The sequence below is a fragment of the Rissa tridactyla genome, chromosome W, assembly GCF_028500815.1.
Source record: "Rissa tridactyla isolate bRisTri1 chromosome W, bRisTri1.patW.cur.20221130, whole genome shotgun sequence".
Taxonomy (NCBI): Eukaryota; Metazoa; Chordata; class Aves; order Charadriiformes; family Laridae; genus Rissa; species Rissa tridactyla.
The window spans coordinates 29,953,456-29,973,875 of NC_071496.1; the positions used below are offsets into that span (position 1 = coordinate 29,953,456).

The 20,420-nt window shown below is 59.1% G+C and overlaps 2 protein-coding genes across 6 annotated transcripts in view; one reads left to right on the plus strand and one right to left on the minus strand.

Annotated features, from left to right (window-relative positions):
- Positions 1-1,456: 1,456 nt before the first annotated feature.
- On the minus strand, positions 1,457-15,846 carry LOC128901968 (tropomyosin beta chain-like). 5 transcript variants are annotated; one of them, XM_054184179.1, is made up of 9 exons: positions 15,685-15,846; positions 14,793-14,918; positions 8,606-8,739; positions 6,889-7,006; positions 6,683-6,753; positions 5,836-5,911; positions 5,642-5,704; positions 4,879-4,948; positions 1,457-1,751 (listed from the first exon to the last, which is right to left on the minus strand). In XM_054184179.1, exons 1-9 carry the CDS (start codon positions 15,796-15,798, stop codon positions 1,669-1,671), a joined length of 855 nt encoding a protein of 284 aa, XP_054040154.1. In that variant the 5' UTR covers positions 15,799-15,846; the 3' UTR covers positions 1,457-1,668. The 5 variants fall into 5 exon arrangements, with proteins under 5 accessions (XP_054040154.1, XP_054040153.1, XP_054040158.1 ...); XM_054184178.1 differs by lacking the exon at positions 5,836-5,911 and adding an exon at positions 6,359-6,434; XM_054184181.1 differs by lacking the exons at positions 1,457-1,751; positions 5,836-5,911 and adding exons at positions 4,444-4,541; positions 6,359-6,434.
- The window catches only part of LOC128901969 (tropomyosin beta chain-like), a 67,773-nt gene continuing 63,039 nt past the window's right edge, over positions 15,687-20,420 (plus strand). The window contains exon 1 of the mRNA XM_054184185.1: positions 15,687-15,810. The gene's annotated coding sequence lies outside the window, so the exon portion shown is untranslated. The remainder of the gene's footprint in view (positions 15,811-20,420) is intronic.

Here is a 20,420-nt window from a genome sequence, read left to right on the forward strand (position 1 = left end):
GTGGTGCCCGGCAACAGGACAAGGGGTAACAGGCACAAACTTGAACATAGGAAGTTCCATCCCAACATGAGGAGGAACTTCTTTACTTTGAGGGTGGCAGAGCCCTGGCACAGGCTGCCCAGGGAGGTGGTGGAGTCTCCGTCTCTGGAGACATTCAAAACCCGCCTGGACGCGTTCCTGTGCAACCTGCTCTAGGTGACCCTGCTCTGGCAGGGGGGTTGGTCTAGATGATCTCCAGAGGTCCCTTCCAACCCCTACCATTCTGTGATTCTGTGATGGCCAGGACAACTGTGCACCAGCCTTCCCCTCCAGCACGTCCCAGGGAGGGAGGCTGCAGCTCACAGCAAGTCCTGCACCCCAGGAGGACAACCAGAAAATGAATACCCTGTGTGAGGGGAACCCTTTTCCCTGTAGGAGAAGGTCTTGGAGCCACAAACCAGAGGTGCTGGGCCAGGGGGAGGGCAGGAGGCCAGCAGCACCTGGGCAGGAAAGAGATACAATCTCACCACCCTCCTTTTCTGAGCTGAGAGGTGCAGCAAATAAAGGAAAGCAGATAACAAAAGCTATCTCTGCTGGCCGCTCACTGGGGTGATGGCCTGGCTCAGCAAGGGATCAGCATGAATTATGTTTCCTGGCAGCATGAGGCTGTGCTTTTAGACGGCTATTCACCAGGTAGTGTAGGATAACAGGGCTTGGTGCACATCATGGAGGGGCCTGAAGCAGAGGGCAGGAGTAGAGCATGACTTTGGGCATCTCCAGGAAATCCAGCCTTTTTTGGTGACGGTGATGAGACGCATCCTGCCATTCTTCTCTTTGTGTTGGAGAAAACACAGCAAGCCGGGAGAAAACTTCCCAAATGCTTTGGAAATTGGTTGCCTACTCCATTAATATTTGCTCATTTATACAGCTGTCCCTCAGGCAGACGTTCAGTGACTGGTAATAGAAAATTCAACTAGTACATGGGGTAAGCAGCTAACCACAGACCTGGAGAAGACCCCGGTAAGTAATAGTGTGTGCATGCATGGTCACACGCTTGTGTGCATGCTCAGAGGGCATCATGAACATGAATCACGAAGCAGACTCCATGAAGAGATCAAAGACCTTGTGGCTTCCCCAAGTGCCAGGCAGGTAACATGCCGGCTGTGGAAAGGGACACGTCTGTGACATATCACTGTGCATTTGAAGAGGATGGTCAGTTTGGACTGAGCTTGAGACTTGGAGGTTTTCTGTGCATCCCAAGGAGATGACAGAGATCTGGGAATGCAGCCCAAACCATATCCATTATCATTCCCAGCCCCCCACAGCCATGGAGGACATCCTTATTCTGGCCATACCCGCCCTGGACCCAAGACCCTGCAGAGCCTCCTTGTGTGAACTGGGCAAAAGACCCCCCCCCACCATCTCCCAGTGCCTGTGCTTCCCACAAGGACCAAGCACACCCATCCATATTGTCAAACTGTTATAATATTTGGACACGAAGACAGGACAGAGCTAGTCAGGCTGTACACAGACAAGACATCCCTGAGCCACGGTGTAAGGCTGCAGGGCTTCTCTTCTCAATGGGTGTGTGGATTTAGCCAAGATGCAGTTCAGCTGATGACATCCTGAGTGTGACAGTGGGGTGTACGTGTGGGGTAGGGAAGAGGGACGGGGGCTCCCCAGGGCAGCTCAGAGGTTGTTCAGCTCCAACAAGGTCTGGTCCAGGACCTGGTGGATGCCCACATTCTCTTCTTTGGCACTGGCCAGACTCTCTGTGAACACAAGGGACACGTAGCCAGCCACACACACAGACACAGCCCAAGCATACCCAGGTGCAGCCAGACCCACGCACACCACACCAAGCACAGACACACACACACAGACATTTCAGTATGGCACCAGCCTCCAGCTGCACAGGGCATCCCTGTGGAGCAGAGTACATGCAAGCAGCCCCACCGCCAGCAGGGATGGGTCTATCCACCCCAGGATCTGCTGGGGCAGCCAGGCTAGCTGGGCCAGTCACTCAGGGTAGGCAGTCCCCATTCTTCAGCATTTCCATCCTCCCATGGCACCCCGTTGCCCATGGCCAGGCCCTCTGCAGCATGGATACTGCTGATAGGTAACCCTCCCCAGCCAGCCACCAGCACAATCCTGTCTCCCTGCTCTGCCCACAGCACACCTTGCCCTGGGACATCACCACCATGGCTGTGGGCTCGCACACAAACCCTTGGACAACAAAAGAGGCCAGTGCCTGCTGCATGACCCAGCAGTGCTCTTGTGAAGAAGAGAGTGAGACAGCAGCCTTGGAAGGCAGACAGAGAGGACAGCAGAGAAAGAGCAGAGCTAACAAGGCTGCAGGGATGAGCTCTTGAGCTCTGCTGGGCAGCCTGCTGCCAAGGCAGCTTCCTCCAGCACTTACTTCCAAAAAGCATCCTCCTTTCCTCTAGAGATGGGGATGAGACGAGAGCTCTGCCCATCCAGCCCCATCTCCCAGTGCTCCCAGCCAGGCTTTTCCTCATCCCCCACTCCAGGTTTGGGGCAACAGGTGCTGCCAGGTCCCCAGCTCCTGTCCCAACCATCCCAGCACCCTGCAGGGACCCTGCTCCAAGGGGATCTTCCCTGCATAGTGAGGGGGAAGAGGCTGGCTGACGACTCCCGGGACAAGAGGAGGAAGACAGCGATACAAGCCACTGCATCTCTCCCTGGCAGGGCCATACTGATGCCAGGGGACAGCCATCACTGCATGGGCATCCCAGGACATCACAAAAACCCTTGTTCATCTCCCTAGAAAAACTGATCAGCTCCAGAGGGCTCCCCATCCCCCCCAAGCATGGTGGTTACCCCCGGGAGAATAAACCAAGACTCCATGCACCGCCTAACCCCAGCGGGGAATGGGGAGGGGCTCCCAGCTCCGAGCCAGCCTTGCCGAAATGAATGGGGCTGGTGGCAGCCCGGGTGTAGGACGCTGGGCTGGGGCCGGGAGTTCTCTGCAGCTCAGTTGTTAAGTTCAGTAAGGATGAACCGCAGCTTGTTAGTGAGAATGTGATTTTTCTTGGTCTCCTGCTGGGAGCGCTCTAGAGAAAACGGAGATGTCAGTGCAGCAGAGGGAAGAGAGAGAGAAAGGCAAGTTAGTGAAAAGAGACTGCGTTCCCCAAAGCCCTCACTGGAAATCCTGCTGCTGCCCAGCCAGCAGTGGGGAACAAGCTGGGCTGTCAGGAAGAGGCAGCTGGTCCTGCGGCTGCGGGTCCATCAATTCGGGGACAGAGTTGTGAGGCAGGGTAGGATGCTGAGGAAGGAGGAGGATGAGGATCAGGGACCCATTTAGGGCCAGGGATTGCTGTTGAAGGGTAGGGTCAGCCCCTTTGACATGTGAGGGTGATGCAGGAGAGATGCCAGGGCTGAGACTGCTGCTTGTGGGCAATGTCTGGGAGTGGGAACAGGGAATGGACAGGACCAGGTCTAACCCTATTTCAGGACAAGAGTCATGGAGAAGGTGGCACAAGATGAGGAAAGCTGTGTCCAAGAGTCAGGGGGTGGTGGGGGTCATGCCCTGGGCACAAAGATCATGCAGAGGCACAAAGGGCCCCATTCCACTCAGCCTGGCAGCGTGGGAGCTGCTCAGGGCTCAACCGTGGCCGTCCCAGGGGTCCCATGGCTATGAGCTGCCTGCAACCACCTCCTACCACCCAGTTGCCGGCACCTGCACAAGACAGGCAGAAGGTGAGGGACAGAGCAGCATGAAGGAAACAAAGAAATGGAGGAGAGAGAATACTTTATTGAGACCAACTTAGTAACTCAGAAGGACAGAACAGAAAAGTCATGAAATGCAAACTGAAAAGTGATGTGCAAAGGACAGAAGGGAGGCAGGGGTGAGGGAGGAGTGGGGGTCTGGGGGCTGCCTGCCTAGGGATAGGCTGCCTGCACAGCCAGACCTCCCCTCTGTCCCCCAGGCCTAAGCCCTCCCCTCTGTTTTGGCGGTGGAAGTGCTGCTTCCCCTGTGCAGGTCCCCCCAGCCCTAGGCTCAGCAAGCAGAACCAGGGGGCTTTGCTGGGGGGATGTGGGGGGCAGGTGTTCCCCCAGCACAAGAGCTGTGGGGTCCCTGGTGCTTGTGCTGCCAGGGAGCCGAGGGGGAAGCTACTGAAGCAAAGGGCTCCTGTGCACAGCTCTGTTCCTTGCCAGGCAATGGTAGAGCACAGACCTGCAACTGTGTAGGCACCATCCACTCAGCATGTGGGAGTCCTGGGGGCTGCTCCCCTTCCCCGCCAAACACCCCTAAGCACCTACACCTTGTCTCCCCACAAAGAGGGGTATTGCAGGAACACCCTGGTCCGGCTCCTGTCCCAAAGGCTGGGAAGGACAGAAGGGACAAACAGGCAGGGAGAGTGGTGGGATGGACAGGCAGGCAAGGAGCTGAGCTGGGGGGAAGGGTGAGGCATGTGTGGGGGGGGGGGGGGGCGGTGCTGGTGCCCAGTGGGGGTTTCAGAGGGAGGTGATGTCGTTAAGCGCATTGTCCAGCTCCTCGCTGATGGCTTTGTACTTCATCTTCTGCGCATACACTTCATCTGTAGGTGGGGGGCAGGCAGGGGGGCAGGCAGTGGAGTAAAGTTGGAGGGCAGGCAGGGGAGAGAGAGAGAGTGGCTGTGAGCAGGGGGGCTGAGGGCAGCGGGAGTGTGTGGGCACAGGTGGTGTGGATGCAGCCCTATTCCTCACCTGAAGGCAGAGCCACAGACCCCGCAGCTCTGTGCCCCCACACCAGACACCACGACATCCAGCCTCCCCCATCCCAGGACCCCTGCCCACCCCCTCACCCCAGCCAAGCCCTGTCCAGCCCCACTGGGGGCACATCCTGGCCAGTGCTCCCTGGGAAAGAGGGACACAGGGCCAGTGAGGACATTTTACCTTCTAGATCATCGATGGTTTTCTCCAGCTTTGCCACAGACCGCTCTGCAAACTCTGCCCGGGTCTCAGCCTGTGGGAATGCAAGGGGTGAAGGGTGAGCTGCAAGGCACAATGGGGACAGCGCAGGCTGCACTGCACCCCAAATCTGCTATGTCTGCATCTCCTGTTTTCCCCTCATGAGCCCTCCCCTAGGAAAGGCAAGGGACAAAGGCCCCATGGACCCCCACGCCCTAAACCAGCAGAAGAGATGAGAGCTTGCCCTCAAAGGAGGCAGCTGGACAAAGTGCCTTTGTGTTGGGCTTCCTGTTTATCCCAGCCTGTCCTGACCACCAAAAGCAGAGGCATCATAGGAGCCCACACACTTCACAGGTTGCGCGTGCAACCAACACTAGATGGATGACCCCAAATTAGACACGGCTTGAAGTTAGTGTGCGCAGGGCATGAGCTCCTGCCAGCGCATGTCCTGGGAGCAGGACACCACGCAGGGCAGAGGCTAGCAGAGCAGGAGCAGAGTGCAGCATGGGGCTGTAAGATGCACCCCAGCAGGGCTGTGCTCCCTGTAGATGCAAACACCAGCCCTCCAGATGGGACAGGGACCTTCTCTGGGGTAGCAGGACCCCACAGGGGCATCCCAGACTCAGCTACCCGCCATGCTGTAGGGCTGCAATTTGGGGAAGGGTGAGAGGACACGGGCATAACGGGGTCAAAACCCACATGGGATGGCAAACTCGTGCCTGCACCAATGCAGTGCCAGCCCCCTTACCTCCTTCAGTTTTTCCCCTAGAAGCTTGATTTCCTCCTCATACTTGTCCTCCTTGGTGGAATACTACAGAGACAGAGACGGGCACCCATGAGCCCCACAGGACACCTCTGGTCATCCTTTGCCCTGGTGGGGGACCCCAGCACCCCCAGACTCTACGCACTCTGCCCAGCCCCAGCAGCCCCGCCGGGTCCTACCTTGTCAGCCTGTGCCTCCAGGGACTTCAAGTTGTTGGTGACAATTTTCAGCTCTTCCTCTAGGTCACCACATTTACTACATCCCGAGCAGGGGCCACCAGGCAGGGGAGCAGGGCCAAGGGGCAGGTGAGAGAGAGGAGCAGAAAGAGAGGACATTGGGAAGGAAGGAAGGAAGGAAGGAAGAAAGAGAGAGAACAAGTTGAGAGAGGAGAAAACTCAGGCAGCGCAGGTGGAGAAGAAGCAGAGCTGCTACGAGGGGAAGCTGCCAGGACGCATCCATTCCTCATGCCTCCTCACATTTGCATTGCTGCTGGCTGGGCTCCCGCCAGCCTTGCCAAGAAGGAGAGCAAGCATGGAAGGATGGAGGAGCATGCCCAGCCTGCGCCCACCATAGAGAGAGGCGAGGGGAGGTCGGCAGCAGAGGCAGTGGTGCAGAGAGGAGAGAGGTGGCTCACATGGTTCAAGAGACAGTGACAGAGAGAGGGGGGCTGCTGCGTGTTGCCCTGTGCCCCTACCCCAGTACCTCTTCCTCTGAGGCAATGAGGGATTTGAGAGTCTGGTCCATGGTCCGCAGCTCTTCTTCCAATTGTCTCACTCGGCTGGGGTGGAAGAGGGGCACCCCGGGGTGGAACAGCAGAGAACAGGGTCAAGGATGTGCTGCCGGCAGGCTGGCATCCCCCTGCTCCCAGCCTGTGAGCCCAGGGACCACCCCAACAGCAGACCCTGCTGTTCCCAGGGAGGGATGTCCCCGTCCCCACATGGACACACAACTGCCCCCAGCTGCCCGGGACTCAGGACAAGGGCCGTGTGGGACACCCACATGCTGCCCGCTGGGAGCCCTACTCACCTCTCCGCCACCTCTGCTCTCTCCTCCGAGCGCTCCAGCTCTCCCTCAAGGACAACCAGCTTGCGGGCAACCTGTCAATGGCAGCAAGGGGCATGCATCAGCCCTGCACTTGCCCTGGCTTGGGGCACAGGGCTGTGGGAAGGCAGCTCTGGGTGCCACCAGGGGATCAGCACTGGGGGAAGGGGCATGCGGGCGCAGGCATGCACCTCCTCATATTTGCGGTCAGCCTCCTCCGCTATGTGCTTCGCCTCCTTCAGCTGCATTTCCTGGAGCTCCATCTTCTCCTCGTCCTTCATGGCCCTGTTTTCAATGACCTTCATACCTCTGGGGAAAGCCCAAGCCAAAAGATGTTACTGCTGTGGGTCGATGTGGCACCTGCAACACCCTGCCCACCCACTGTGCCCTGACCCTGCCATCCTCCAGCTCCAGAGGCTTGGGACACCTGCACTCGCTGGCCACCTCATGCAGTAGGGTCACACCAGTGGTACCCCAAGGATACTCCTGCGCACAATTAAAGAAGCAGAGCTGACCCCAAGGCCACCCCAGGGCCGTGTCCCAGAGCGAGATGTGGCCATGGTGCCTCTCAACCAGGCAGGTCCTGAACCTATCGTCTGGGGGGGTAAAAATGTGTGCAGCCCAGGATGAACTGGCCGCAACCTCCACAAAAGCAGCCTGACAGTCCAGCAACCTTTAGGAAATGCTAGAAAACATCCTGCAGCAAAGCATTTTCCCATTCAGGTGTGATGCTCACAAGCAGGGTGTCACCGAACCCCCACAGCAGGGACTCCTGCAGACTCTTCTCCTCTTGCTCAGATGCTTTTGCTCAAACTGGTCTTTGCCAATGGAGGGAAGAGCTCACATAACTGTCAGGAATGCCGTGAAACGTCCCAGCATTCCCATACAACTTGAGTGCCCTTGCCTGCACAGCTCCTGCCCAGTAAACCTGCTTGCCATGAGGATGGGGAAACACACTCTGCAGAACTTTTTTTTTAATGAGGCTGGTTCATTCTCAAAGGTCAACCATGGTTCCCAGGTGCAGAAGTCCCCTCCTAGGCCATTGCTCAGCTCTCAAGCAGAGGAAGCTGCTCGGGGGCAGAAAACAGGCTCCGAGCACCCTCTGGCTTTGGTTACAGACTTATATTTGTATAAGCACCAGATCAAATTTTTCAGGATTTTACGGGTGCCCTGGAAATTTCAAAGTGTGCCAAGAACGCCCATATCTGGGGGACTTCTCTGCATCAAGGCTTTGCTCTTTCCCTTCCGGGTCTGCAGGAAAACCAACGCAAACCCCATAAGATCACTTCAGGGTGTAAGAAAAATCTAAGTATTGTTTTTGCAGAGGAACAACTTGGCCAGTCTGCAATGATGTAGCTAGAGAATGATTAACAACACAAAGGCTTATCAGGAGACATGCAAGAATGCTCATCCCTTAGACAAAGGAGAAACCAGTCCGTGCCAGATCGGTGGTTTAACGGGAGGATGAATGTTTAACTGAGACCAGCAACCATGGGCAATAATACCAAAACAGGGAAGAAAGAAACAGGTGAAGTAAGGGGTTTAGGAGGGGTGATGGGGAGAAGTAAACAGAGGCGGAGCGAACGGGAGTAGTTTTAGGCGAATCGGATAGGCTGTAAACCCTGGAGTACCTAGCCAGTGGGGAAACAGGGGAGGGAAACTTCGGCCGGGGATAGGGAATAAAAAGAAGTTACTTTGGGACCTCAGGTGTGCCTACCTGCTAGGTCACCCCTTCTTGCAAGAATGTTTAAATAAAACGTGCTTCGTATCAATCACTGCCTGAGCCGTGGTTATTGGATAAGGAGCATTTCTCACAAGGGGAATCCCCAAACCCCACTGCGAAACCAAGGGGGCTGCCTGCAATCAAGGGTGACCCAACGCCACCCTCACTGTCCCTCCCCATCACACCTCTCGCTCTCATCAGCCGCTTTCTCAGCCTCCTCCAGCTTCTGCAGGGCAGTGGCCAGGCGCTCCTGGGCTCGGTCAAGCTCCTCCTCCACCAGCTGGATACGGCGGTTCAGAGAAGCCACTTCAGCCTCAGCCTGGGGGAGCAGAAACCCCTCAGTCACACCATGTGACATATATATATATATATCTTGAGATATAAAAAGCTTTTTTGGCAGTTACTTTTGCATTCACTACCCAGAACACCCCTTGGCACTATGCAACAAGCCTGGCTGGGGCACGCATCCCATCACCTTTCTATAGGGACAATGGGTCTCTCTCCATCCCTAGCACCCTGTTTGATGCTGGCTCCTCCCAGCCACGCAATGAGCCCGGCCTGTGCAACCCCTCCACTGTGTCCTCCTTGCACCTTCAGCTCCTGCCTTGGAGAGGGACGAGGCGCGTTCACCAGGGTAGGGTGGCTGGAGCAGTCGCACCATCACGGGGATGGTATTTGGGGTTTGCAGAGCAGTGAGTAAAGGGGGAGGAATGTCCTGTGCAGCTTTGCTCCCAAAAAGGAGACTGAGGATGCTTGTGGATTTCCTGTTTACAGAGGCGGTGGAGCAAGCCGGGAACCTCTTCTGTGGGGACCCCCCGCCAGCCCTGTGCAATGGGGCAGCCAGAAGCTGAGTGCAGCCCCCTGCCCCCCCCCCCAACTCTTCCCCCTGGCTGATGTACAGCAAGGCACTGGGGGCAATGGAGCAAGTCATCCTCAGCAGGCTGGAGCCCAGCTAAGCTGCAGCCACCAGGGCCCATGGGACTGGGGCTCCCTGCTTCCCCAGGCTCCCCGTGCATGGGGTCAGGAGTCAGGGCTGGCCGGGAGCAGTGGTCCTAGGCCCCACCAGCCCCTTGATGCCTAGCCCCACGCTCTTTCCATTTGGTAAAGGCCCCCTGCCTGCTCCATCACCACCGCCGGGAAACGCTGCTTCAGCAGCTCCTGGCCTCACTCCCCACCGGGGCAGTTTGTGGGGAATTAAAGCCCCAGATGCAAAGAGATGAGCAGCAATGAGACCTTGCCACTGGGAGCAGCCCCATGCACCAAGATGCAGGGAGGCATGCGCCAAACCCGGGGGATTAATGTCTCTTGCTTATTCACAGGCTGGAGCAGGCCTGGCTGGCTGCAGTGCCCAGTCCTGGCCAGTCTCGTGCTCCAGCACTGGGGGACATTGGCCAAGCAAGGGGACCATGGGGCTGACACCCTGCTTGGCCCTGCTGAGCACCCATGGTCCTCCATGGCGAGCTGACAGGGTAGGGACGGATGCAGCTGGCACTGCTCCAAGCGTGGCAGCCCATCAGTGTGCCAGGTAGGTGGCTAGCCCCATGGCTGGCACAATAGCCACCTCCACCCTGTGAACACCCTCTTTCTGGGCTCACTGAGAGCTCATCCCCAGCCAAAACACCTAATGGGGAGCTGGGGCCGGCTCCCATTGGGTGATGCTCTGTTTGTGGTGTCTGCCTCACCCTGGCAAGAGCTTTTTTCCCCGAGAATCATCCCAAAAGTGAGTCAGAGCGTCCCGTATGGACACTCGGGAACATGAGCTCTCTGGCAGCGCCTGGTGACCAGGGAACCGATCTGCGGCTGCAGGAAAGAGCCGTTTCCTCCACACACAGCCTGAGTGACAACAGTCCAGGTACCGCACCCAGCTCTGCTGCCCCCGATATGGTGAGGATGTTAAAGGAGTGGGCATAGGAAAAAGAGATAAAAAAAACCTCACAGTCTCCAACAACAATAAAAAAGCCAAACCAGGAACAAGTTGCAGCCTGGAAATGCTGTTCCACTGCCACAGAGTGGAAATTTTGGCCCACGGCAGTGCAAAGGGGTGGCTTGTCCCCACAAAGGGACACACTGGAGAGCCAGGACACGGAACATCCCTAGCAAGACCCATGAAAGAGGCAACTGGAGGAGGCAGCTCAGAGGCAGGGACGCAGCCACGGCACCTGGATGGCAGCGCCCTCCAGCTCCTCCGGGACCTCCTGGTGCTCCGCCCCGGGGGCAGCCAGGCCGGCTACCGGGGCGGGGGGGCGCCCGGGGCCAGCCCACAGGGAAGGATGCCGGCGGCGTTGCCGAAGTCGGTGGGGCATCCCAGGGAGCTGCCGGGGCGCCACCCTCCCCGCCGCACCGTTGTCCCCCCCCGGCAGCCCCCTCGCCCTGCGCCTTACCCGCTCCCGGGCCTGCCGCTCGGCATCGGCCTCCCGCTGCAGGTGCTCGGCGCGCTCCTCTGCCTCGTCGGCCACCTGCTGCAGGTTCTGGATCTTCTTCTTAACGGCATCGATGGAGCTGGTGCCGGCCATGGCGCAAAGCAGCCGGCAAGGAGCGCAGGGAGGCCGTGCCGCCGAGCCCTTTGTGGGATCCGCCCGGCTCGTGCAGGAAGCGCTCAGGCAGCAACCGTTCCTGCCGCCCGCCCTGCCTCCATCCCTTCCTGCTCTTCCTGCTCCTCCTTCTCTTCCTCCTCTTTCTCTTCTTCCTCCTCCTCCTCCTGCCACGGACCGACCTAGGCCGCCGCTACCCCGGGCAGCGCACACAGACCCCAGGGCAGCGTGCACGGTGCCCGCCCCCGGCAGGGGACAGTCCTCCATCAGGCCGGGTGCACAGTCGTCCCCCCGTCCCCCCCCAGTAGGACATAGGGTGCCCTCCTGGGCAGGACACATGGTCCTCCCCAGGCAGGAATCACTGTCCCTACCCCCCCAAAGGCAAGATGCACAGTGGCTTCTGGACAGGGCACACTGTCCCGCCCCCCTCCCCCTCCCCCCCCCCCCAGGCAGGGTGCATGGTGCCCCCTAGGATACAGGACACAGCCCCCCAAGACAGGGCACATGGTGCCCCCCCAGACAGGGGTGTACAGTCCTACCAAGCTCCCCTAAGAGTGATGGAGAGAAGCACAGGGAATGTGGGGGTGCCAGAGCCTGGCCCCTGCAAGACCCATGGACATGGGAGCAATGTACCCATAGGTGCTCCCCAAGCTCTGCCCCCACACCTCCTGCTGCAGAGCCATGGGGTGTCATGGGCTTTTGCCCCATAGGGGCCATGGGGCAGAGCCCACTCCCAGGCATCCCCCTGGGGGTCCGCACAGGCACAGTCAGGTCCCCAGCAGCCATCCCACTCAGTCCCTTGGCATCTTTTTCCCCAAGTGGGGACCTGGCCAGCAGCCCCGCAGAGGCCCGTGGGACCCCCCGCACCCCCCAGCTGCCCTGGGGGCTCTGCCCCAGAGGGGAGGCCAGTTCCCAGCTCTTGTCTCTGCATCCTGGTCAGGGCATATCCATCAGGAGGGACTGGTGCTGGTGGCACTCAATCCTCCCTTAAGGAGCTCTGACAGCTCCTGGGCAGCCCCAGCAGCACACCTGCCTCCAGGGACACCAATTCCCGGGCTGACCCCACCGGCTGCCCTTGGCTCCAGGGTCAGGGGGCCTGGGGGGGACCCAGCCACACTGCTGGCGGAGCCCTGCAGCCCCATGTCCCCCTGCTAAGTGGCAGCGGAATAGGTGGTGCTGTGGGTCCCCTGGCCTGGCTGGTCCTGCCCCGCTCCCAGCCTGATGCCTGGGTGCTGAGAGCACTCCCAGGCTGGCACACAGGGCCCGGAGCAGAAAGCGAGGTTGTCGCCAGCAAAGGGGCAGGGGTAGGGGGTAGGTTGGGGGGCAGGTTTGGGGGCAGCAGTCCGGCTGGGCTGAGTGCCTCTTGCTCTGGCCCCACCCAGGGATGCAGTCACTTCCCAGCAGAACCCTGTTCCCTCCCACCAGCTCAGGGAATTGCCAAATAAGAGCAAAGTCTCAGCCAGGGAGAGCAACCAGGGCGGGAACTTGGGTGAAGCCTTTGGGATCATGGCCTGGGAACTGCGGAGTTTCCCTGAGCTCTGCTGCACCCCGCGTGGTGGCTGGGGATAGGTTACCAGCTGGGACGTGGGGGGCTGGAGGGGGCTGCTCCTGCTAAACCTGCTGTCCTGGCTGCACCACGTCCATCAGCGCCTGCCAGCATCTTGCTGTGGGTCCCACGGGCTGTCCCTTCTGGGGACAAGGAGGTGGTGATGCCACAGTGGTCTCACAGAGCTGCTGGGAAGGGGCTGCCAGTGCCGTGGAGCTGCCAATCTGGGGTCACGTGCTCTCTGGTCTGTGCCACCATCTGACCCCTCTCCAAGTGCCTGGGAAAGTTGCATTTGCATCCCTTAGTGCAGTCCCTGTGGGCTTCATGCGCTGCCACCCCATGCCAGAGGCAGGGCAGTGCCAGAGCAGGGTGAGATTTATTCTTTTAAAGCATTTTTTGACATTTTTGCTGAGAGAAGGAGCCTGTCTGGATCGCTGTGATGGGCCCTGACCTGGCCAAGGGATGGGGACACTCTGTGCTCACAGGCACACACTGTCCTGGCAGCCAAGAGAGGCATGAGGGTCCCTGGGGAGGTGGGTGGGTGGGTTCCAGGGATCTACTTTGCGCTTCCTCCACCAAAGCTGTGAGCAGCGCTGCACCTTGTCTTGGGGAAGAGGTAACACCAGCCCCAGCACTTAGTGCTATCAGCACATTCAGGTCCCTGGCATGGGGACCTGGCAACTCCTGGTGCCCTGCACATGGCACAGCCTGTCCAGGCTTTGGCATGGCCCCGGGGCAGCTGTGCTGGTGATGGGCTCCCAGCCCTACCGGAAACACCCGCCTGCAGCCAGCCTGCCCTCCCTGACACTGCAGGAGTGCTCCTTCATGCCTCCCCATCCAGCCCTTCCCTGAAGGGGTTGGTGGCTCCCATCCCCTATAACTGCTGGGACAAGACTCTCCTTGTCAAAGCCCACAGACTTGCTGAGTTGCTGTGAATCAAGAGCATGGCAATGCACCTTTCCTGCCCAGGACAGCATCACACAGCCTGCTGCCAGCAGCAAACTGCTCTGCACCTCATGGCTGATGTCTGCCCTGTGCCACCATTTGCCTCTTCCTCCAAGCCCCTCACCAGGGACATCCCATCCACACTCAGCCAGATCCCGCACCGAGCTTGCCCTGTCCCACACCAGCATGGATCCAGTCAGACCAGTACAGACCCCCGCTACACATGGCAGCTGCTCTGCCCAGCTTGATGTGCCTGCCCCACACCAGGATAAATGTGCCCTTCCAGTTTTAACTACTTGGTTTAGTATCTAACTAAACTGGGGCAGGTCTGTAGGGTCAGCAAACAATGCTGGGGAGCCCCCCCAGCCATTCCCTGGGGGCTCCAGGATGCCCCGGGGACTTGTGCTGCTGCTGCTCATCCTTGTCTGCTTGCCCCTGTCCTTGGCAGCCACCTCAGAAATGTGACACATCTCCCCCATTTAGCTCCATAAACCATCTGGAATTGAATTTTTTGTTCTCAATCCTAAAAAGACTGTCCATGCCCTGCTGACTGCAGTCCAACCAGATCCCCTTTAGCTTCTCCTTCAGTTTCCAGGGCTGGTTTTCATCAAAGAAGAACTGGCTATCAAAAGGAGGATTTATTTATAGGGTGTCAAATACCCTGTGTGGCACTGCAGGTCATTATACCCCGTTCCTGAGCAGCTCTGTGGCCACACACGGCTGTTCCACCCTTCACCCTGGCCAGGCACAAGCCAATTTCAACATCTTCCTAACATCTCCCTGGCAGGATCCATTTCCTAGGAGAAACATCAGTCATGGCACTAAATAAAACTCTTCCTGGCCTTGCCCTTCCCAGGGTACAGGGTGGCACATTGGACACCAAAATGACCGAGCCCCCCACCACACACCCCAAGCATCCTTCCTCACAGCCAGCTCTCAGCAGCTGGCCACGGGCAAGAGTTTTTTCCATTTCTTCTTTGCTTTTCTGACAGTTTAGCAAGTGCCGCAGACTTTTTTTCTACAAGCATTGTGGAGGCACATACCCAGGGACCAGTGACACAGCTCGGGACACTCATCCCCATTAGCTTTGGGAAACCAGGCAGGCAGCTGCCCACAAAACTCCAGAGCTGACTGAGCAATGCCTGCCACATCCTGCCTGGCCCCTGCACCCCAAGCAGGATCCGGCCAGTCCCTGCCCTGCATCTCAGCCAGGTTCAGTGTCAGCATCCCAGAAATGGGATGCTGACAGTCTTCCCCACGGACACTTTCCATATAAGGCCCCCCTCCTCCTTCACCCCCCCCAAGGTCTGGCACCCGTGCAAGGGAGGAGTTGCTAGCATGCCTACGTACGTCTGTAGCTTTCTTCTCTGCCTGCTCCAGCTTCTCCTGGGCCTCCTTGACAGACTCAGAGTACTTCTCCACCTCATCCTCCGTGCCCTTCAGCTTCTTCTGTAGGCCCTGCTGTTCCTCCTCCAGCTGGAGAAGGGATGGAGGGCGGGGGTCAGGGGTGATGGCAGTGCCCACAAGGCTAGGGAGGGGGTGGCCATCCTCCTCCTGGGGTGGTCAAGGCTGGGAGCACAGCAGGAGCATGCAGACATGCTCACTCTGTCGACTTTGGGGCCACATGTCCTTAGGGAGCCCTTGGTTCCCAGGGCCAGAGCAGCCCCCAGCATCCCTGAGCCCAGCGGGGGGTAAGGGGGTGGTGGGCTCCCTCCCCGTGCAAGGGACTGTAGAAGTCCTGACTTGGGGACACAGCTCCAGAGGGCACCAAGAAAGCTCCCATCTCTGTGGCTAGGGTGGGAGTACACTGTCCCCAAGGGTCTCCCTGGCAGAAGGACAGGGAGGTGGCACTGTGGTGTCCCACTGAGACATAGCATGTTTGGGGGGGACTGACATGAGTGGTCAGGGGCAACAGGCTGGAGTGCTGGTCCCTGGGGATGGGCACCCAGCAGGGTGAAGTCTCCAGGTACAGGCACCCAGTGGGGTGAGATCCCAAGGGCTGAGCACCCCTAGAGCTGGGATCTGCAAGCTGGACACCCAGTGGGGCAAAGTCCCCAGGGCAGAACACCCTTAGGACAAGGGTCCCCAGGCTAGACACCCAGCGAGATGGGGTCCCCAGGGCTGAGCACCTCTAGGCAGAAGGTCCCCAGGCTGGACACCCAGCAGGATGGGGTCCCCGGGGCTGGACATCCTTAAGGCGGGGGTCCCCAGGCAATGCCGGGGGGGTCCGTGGGACACCCACCTGCTTGCAGCGGTCCTCCGCCTGCTTCTTGTCGGCCTCCGCCTGCTCGGCGCGGTCGATGGCGTTCTCCTTGTCCAGTTTCAGCATCTGCATCTTCTTCTTGATGGCCTCCATGGTGGCGGCGGGGCGCGGAGCACCGGGGGCGGCGGGAGCACCGGGGGCGGCGGGAGCACCGACACTGCGCCCACGCCCCGCCGCACCGCCTAAGAGCCGGGGAGGGGCCGCGCCGGGCGGGGGCTGCCCCGGCACCTCCCCCGCTGCCCGCCAGCACCTTTTAGGGACAGGCTCGCCACCGGCCCCGTCGCGCCGAGCGGGACGGGAGGGCGGCACCCCCGGCGGGCACCCCTGCAGCCCCGGCACCGGGCACCCACGGGGACCACCGGGCGAGGGACACCCCAGGGCAATGCACTAGGGACACCTAGGGGCACTGCACTAGGGATATCCCGAGGACACTGTGCTAGGGACACTGCTGTGCTAGGGACATCCCGGTGGCACTGGGTGAGGGACACTCCAGAGCACTGCACTAGGGACACCCCAGGACACTGCACTAGGGGCACACTGGTGACACTGTGCTAGGGACACCCCGGATCACTGCACTAGGGGTACCCTGGGGGCACTGGACTGGGGACACCCTGGGGGTATTGCACTAGGGACACTGGGGATATTGCACTAGGAACATCCCGGTGGCACTGTGCCAGGGACACCCCGGAGTACTTCAGTAGGGGCATTTCTGGTGGTACTTCCCCAGGGACACCCTGATGGCACTGGGCTAGGGGGACAACCTGTTGCCTCTCACCACTGTGGGGGACATCCCGTGGCTGGCCCTGCACTTGGGATGTCCATGGGCTGGAAGTGTGCTGTTACCATGCCCCAGGGACACCACCGGCAGTCCACCCCCAGGGCCTAAGACCTGCTTCTGCTCCATCCAGAGCTGTCCCTGTGCTAGAAGACACCACATGGCTGGCACTGTCTTAGGCACACCCTGTCACTGCACCCTGGAGCCTGGGGGACCCTGCTTCCTGGCACTGGCTTGGGGGCCCCTCAGGGGCTGGCACAGCAATTGGGGGCACCCACAGGCTGGCACTGTAGTCTTGGGGACACTCACAGGCTGACTGCACTCGCGGACACCCACAGGCTGTGATTGCACTTGAGGACACTGTGGGCTGGCCACATGGGGAAAATCCTCCGGGAGAGAAGCGAGCTGAGCCTCTAGCCTCCCTGTCCAGCTCCTGCGTCATGGCAGGACAGGAGAGCTTCGGCTCTGCACAGGCTCCCTGGCACCCATCTCCCCACTGCCTTGCACCTTGGTGCCACTGTCCCTGGCACCCACAGGGACACCTGGCCCGTGCACAGCCCATAGGGTGACATTTCAGGGCGACACAGGGTACGTGGGCTGCCCACTACCTTTCTCTGTCTTTCTGCTCTAAATAAACTGTATTCCACAGGCAAAAAAAATTGCAAACCTTTCAGATCCCAGGTCCTCCAAAAATAACACACACTTTAATAACACTTGTAAATGCTTCTGGTGCATTCCCAGCTGCAGGGAGGGCTCTGGACTGGGGAGGGGACTGGAAGGAGCTGGCAGAGGGGTTGCAGGAGCCATGCAGTATGTGGGGAGGCTGGGATGGGGACAGGAGGGGTGCGCGGGCTCCCCCAGCCCATTGCCCCAGGACTGCATCCAGCCCTTGCCTGACACAACTTTTTGGCACCAGTGCTCCAAGCAGAGAGGAGCAAAAAGTTTTTGAGAGCTGGAGCAAGTGGCTTTCTAGGAGCCCTCAGCCCTGGGTTGCAGGGGGGCATAGGAGGGACGGGAGCATCCGAGGCTGCTGGCACTATGGAGAAAGCAGCAGAAGAGCCACTGCTGGACTCTGGAGAACAGCTATTAATACTGATGAATTAGGCACATATTTGGACAAGGAGAGTCAGTAACTGCCAGCATGTGGCTTCTGAGGGGAGGGGGAAGATGCATCTCCCCTCATTCCTGGGCAAGGATGGATGGCTTTCTGTGAGATGCTTCAGCCCAGAGCAACTTCATGGGCTCAGCACTCAGGGGAAAGATGATGATGCGCATGGTGTAAGCAGCTAGGAAGGGCAAGGCAGGGCTTCAGCCTTCAAATGTCCCCCCTGAAGGAGCAGTTCCCCCTTGCTGCCCACTCCCCTTTGCTCCAGGCATCAGGGTCATGCCTGACCGGCACCACAGCTGGGGCCATCCAGGTGCCTGGGTCTGCCCTCAAAACCATCCTCTGGGGTGGCCTCCAGGACAAGGGGATGCAGAGGGGTGTGGGTGCACATCCCTCCCATTGCTGCCCCATGCCCAGCCCCACCCTGGCTTAAGATCTCCAAGGATGGGGCTCCCCACTCCATGCCCCACTCCAAGGTCCGACTACCCCTCCTGGGGAAAGGCTTGTCCTGCTGTCTAACAGGAACTTCCCATGTGCAACCCATGCCTCAATGTCATGCCCCATCCCTGTGGTCCCTGAGAAGTTGGGCTGTGGCTTCCCTGTCCACCTCCAGCTCAGCCGGATTTGGGTCCCCACGGAGGTGTTGGTACCTCATGAATGCAGCGTCTCAGCTTCAAGCCCCCACGTGTGCTCGCCCAAACCTGCCTGCCAAAATAACACCTCACTCTGTCAGGGGAGATTTAGGGGACTGGGTCAAATCGCACCCCATGTCCCTCCCCTGGTGTTTGTGCCACCACCCCTTGCCTGTACCCCATCCTGGAGGACACGGTGGGGTGTGTGTGTGTGTGTGTGCTTGCAGCCCCGTGCCAGGGGTGCCAGAGCTCCCGTGGCCCCAGACTGCCCAGATGAGGCCAGGGCCACTGCCGTGCATCACCCACTCACTGTCCTTGCTGGCTGCTCAGAGGGGCCCCATGTCTGGTTGGTACCTGGGTGAGAGCCTAGTGCCAGATCAGGCCAACACAGATTGTCAGGGGACAACTGGGAGGACTGAGATGCCTGCAAGAGCCACAAATCCATCCTGGACCCTAGCCAGGGGCAAGCGTTCCAGGGAAGACAGCTCCTCTGCACCCCCGGATATGTGCCTGTGGGGCGACAGCAGGTCGCTGGCAGTGATGTGGGATGCTGCCTTCGCTGCTCATGATGGTTGTAGCTTATGCTGCCATGGACAGGTCCTAGAGACGGGGGACACATGCCAGCCTAGCCATGTCCCTGCTCCACCCCACAGCATCTCAGCATCCCTGCCTGCCCCGCCACTTCTTGTGCCCCCCAAACCCTTGCTGAGTGACAGGGTGGAAACAGGTGGGGACATGCTCAGGGGCTATTTTGGGGCATGAGCTCAGTGCCAGCATCTGGCTCCAGCCACATTCCCAGCCCTGCTGCATGCCAAGCGCTGCCACTTCCCAATAGTGGGCTGCTGGTGACCAGGGGGGCCCCCACCTGCACCCTACCCAGGGATATTTTCAGCTGGTGGCAGGACTATGGCCAGGAGCCTGTCTGGTCCCCACTGAGGCCCAAATCCCCCAGCAACAAAATTCCTGCCCCACCTCCCGCCCCCCCAGCAGGAGGGCAGGTGCCCATGGCCCCCCTGCCCACCAGCTCCCCCTTTCTCCTTGGGGGTCCCATTGATAGCCAGGCACTGAGAAAGCAGGACAATCAGATTTTATTGATAAACGCATCTTTCCAAGGAGATATCAGCATCTCCCAGCCCAGAGCCTCAGGGGGAATCTGGTTTCCTCCAACGTTTAATAGGGGAAGCTTAATGTTGAAAGCTTCAGGCTTGATACTTGAGACAGTGGTGTCCCTCAGGGGTCAATACTTGGTCCAATTTTGTTCAATATATTCATTAATGACCTAGATGAGGGGACAGAGTGTATCCTCAGCAAGTTTGCTGATGATACCAAGCTGGGAGGGGTGGCCGACACTCCAGAGGGCCGTGCTGCCATCCAGCGTGACCTGGACAGGCTGGAGAGCTGGGCAAAGAAGAACCTACTGAGGTTCAACAAAAGCAAGTGTAAGGTCCTCCACCTGGGGAGGAAGAATGCCAAGCACCAGTATAGGTTAGGGGCGGACATGCTGGGAAGCAGCTCTGAGGAGAAGGACCTGGGGGTCCTGGTAGACAGCAAATTATCCATGAGCCAGCAGTGTGCCCTTGTCGCCAAGAAGGCCAATGGCATCCTGGGCTGCATAGGGAAGACTGTGGCCAGTAGGTCGAGGGAGGTCATTCTCCCCCTCTACTCTGCACTGGTGAGGCCGCAACTGGAGTACTGTGTCCAGTTTTGGGCTCCCCAGTTCAAGAGGGACAGGGAACTACTGGAGCGAGTCCAGCGTAGGGCAACCAAGATGATTGTGGGACTGGAGCACCTCCCTTATGAGGAAAGGCTGAGAGAGCTGGGACTCTTTAGCCTGGAGAAGAGAAGGTTGAGGGGGGACCTGATTAATGTTTACAAGTACCTAAAGGGTGGGTTTAAGGAGGACGGAGCCAGGCTCTTTTCAATGGTTCCCAGCGACAGGACAAGGGGCAATGGGCACAAGCTAGAACATAGGAAGTTCCGTTCAAATACAGGGAAAAACTTCTTTACGGTGAGGGTGACAGAGCACTGGAACAGGCTGCCCAGGGAGGTTGTGGAGTCCCCTTCTCTGGAGATTTTCAAGACCCGCCTGGATGCAGCCCTGAGGGATGTGCTTTAGGCAACCCTGCTCTGGCAGGGGAGTTGGACTAGATGATCTCTAGAGGTCCCTTCCAACTCTGAAGATTCCGTGATTCCGTGATTCTGT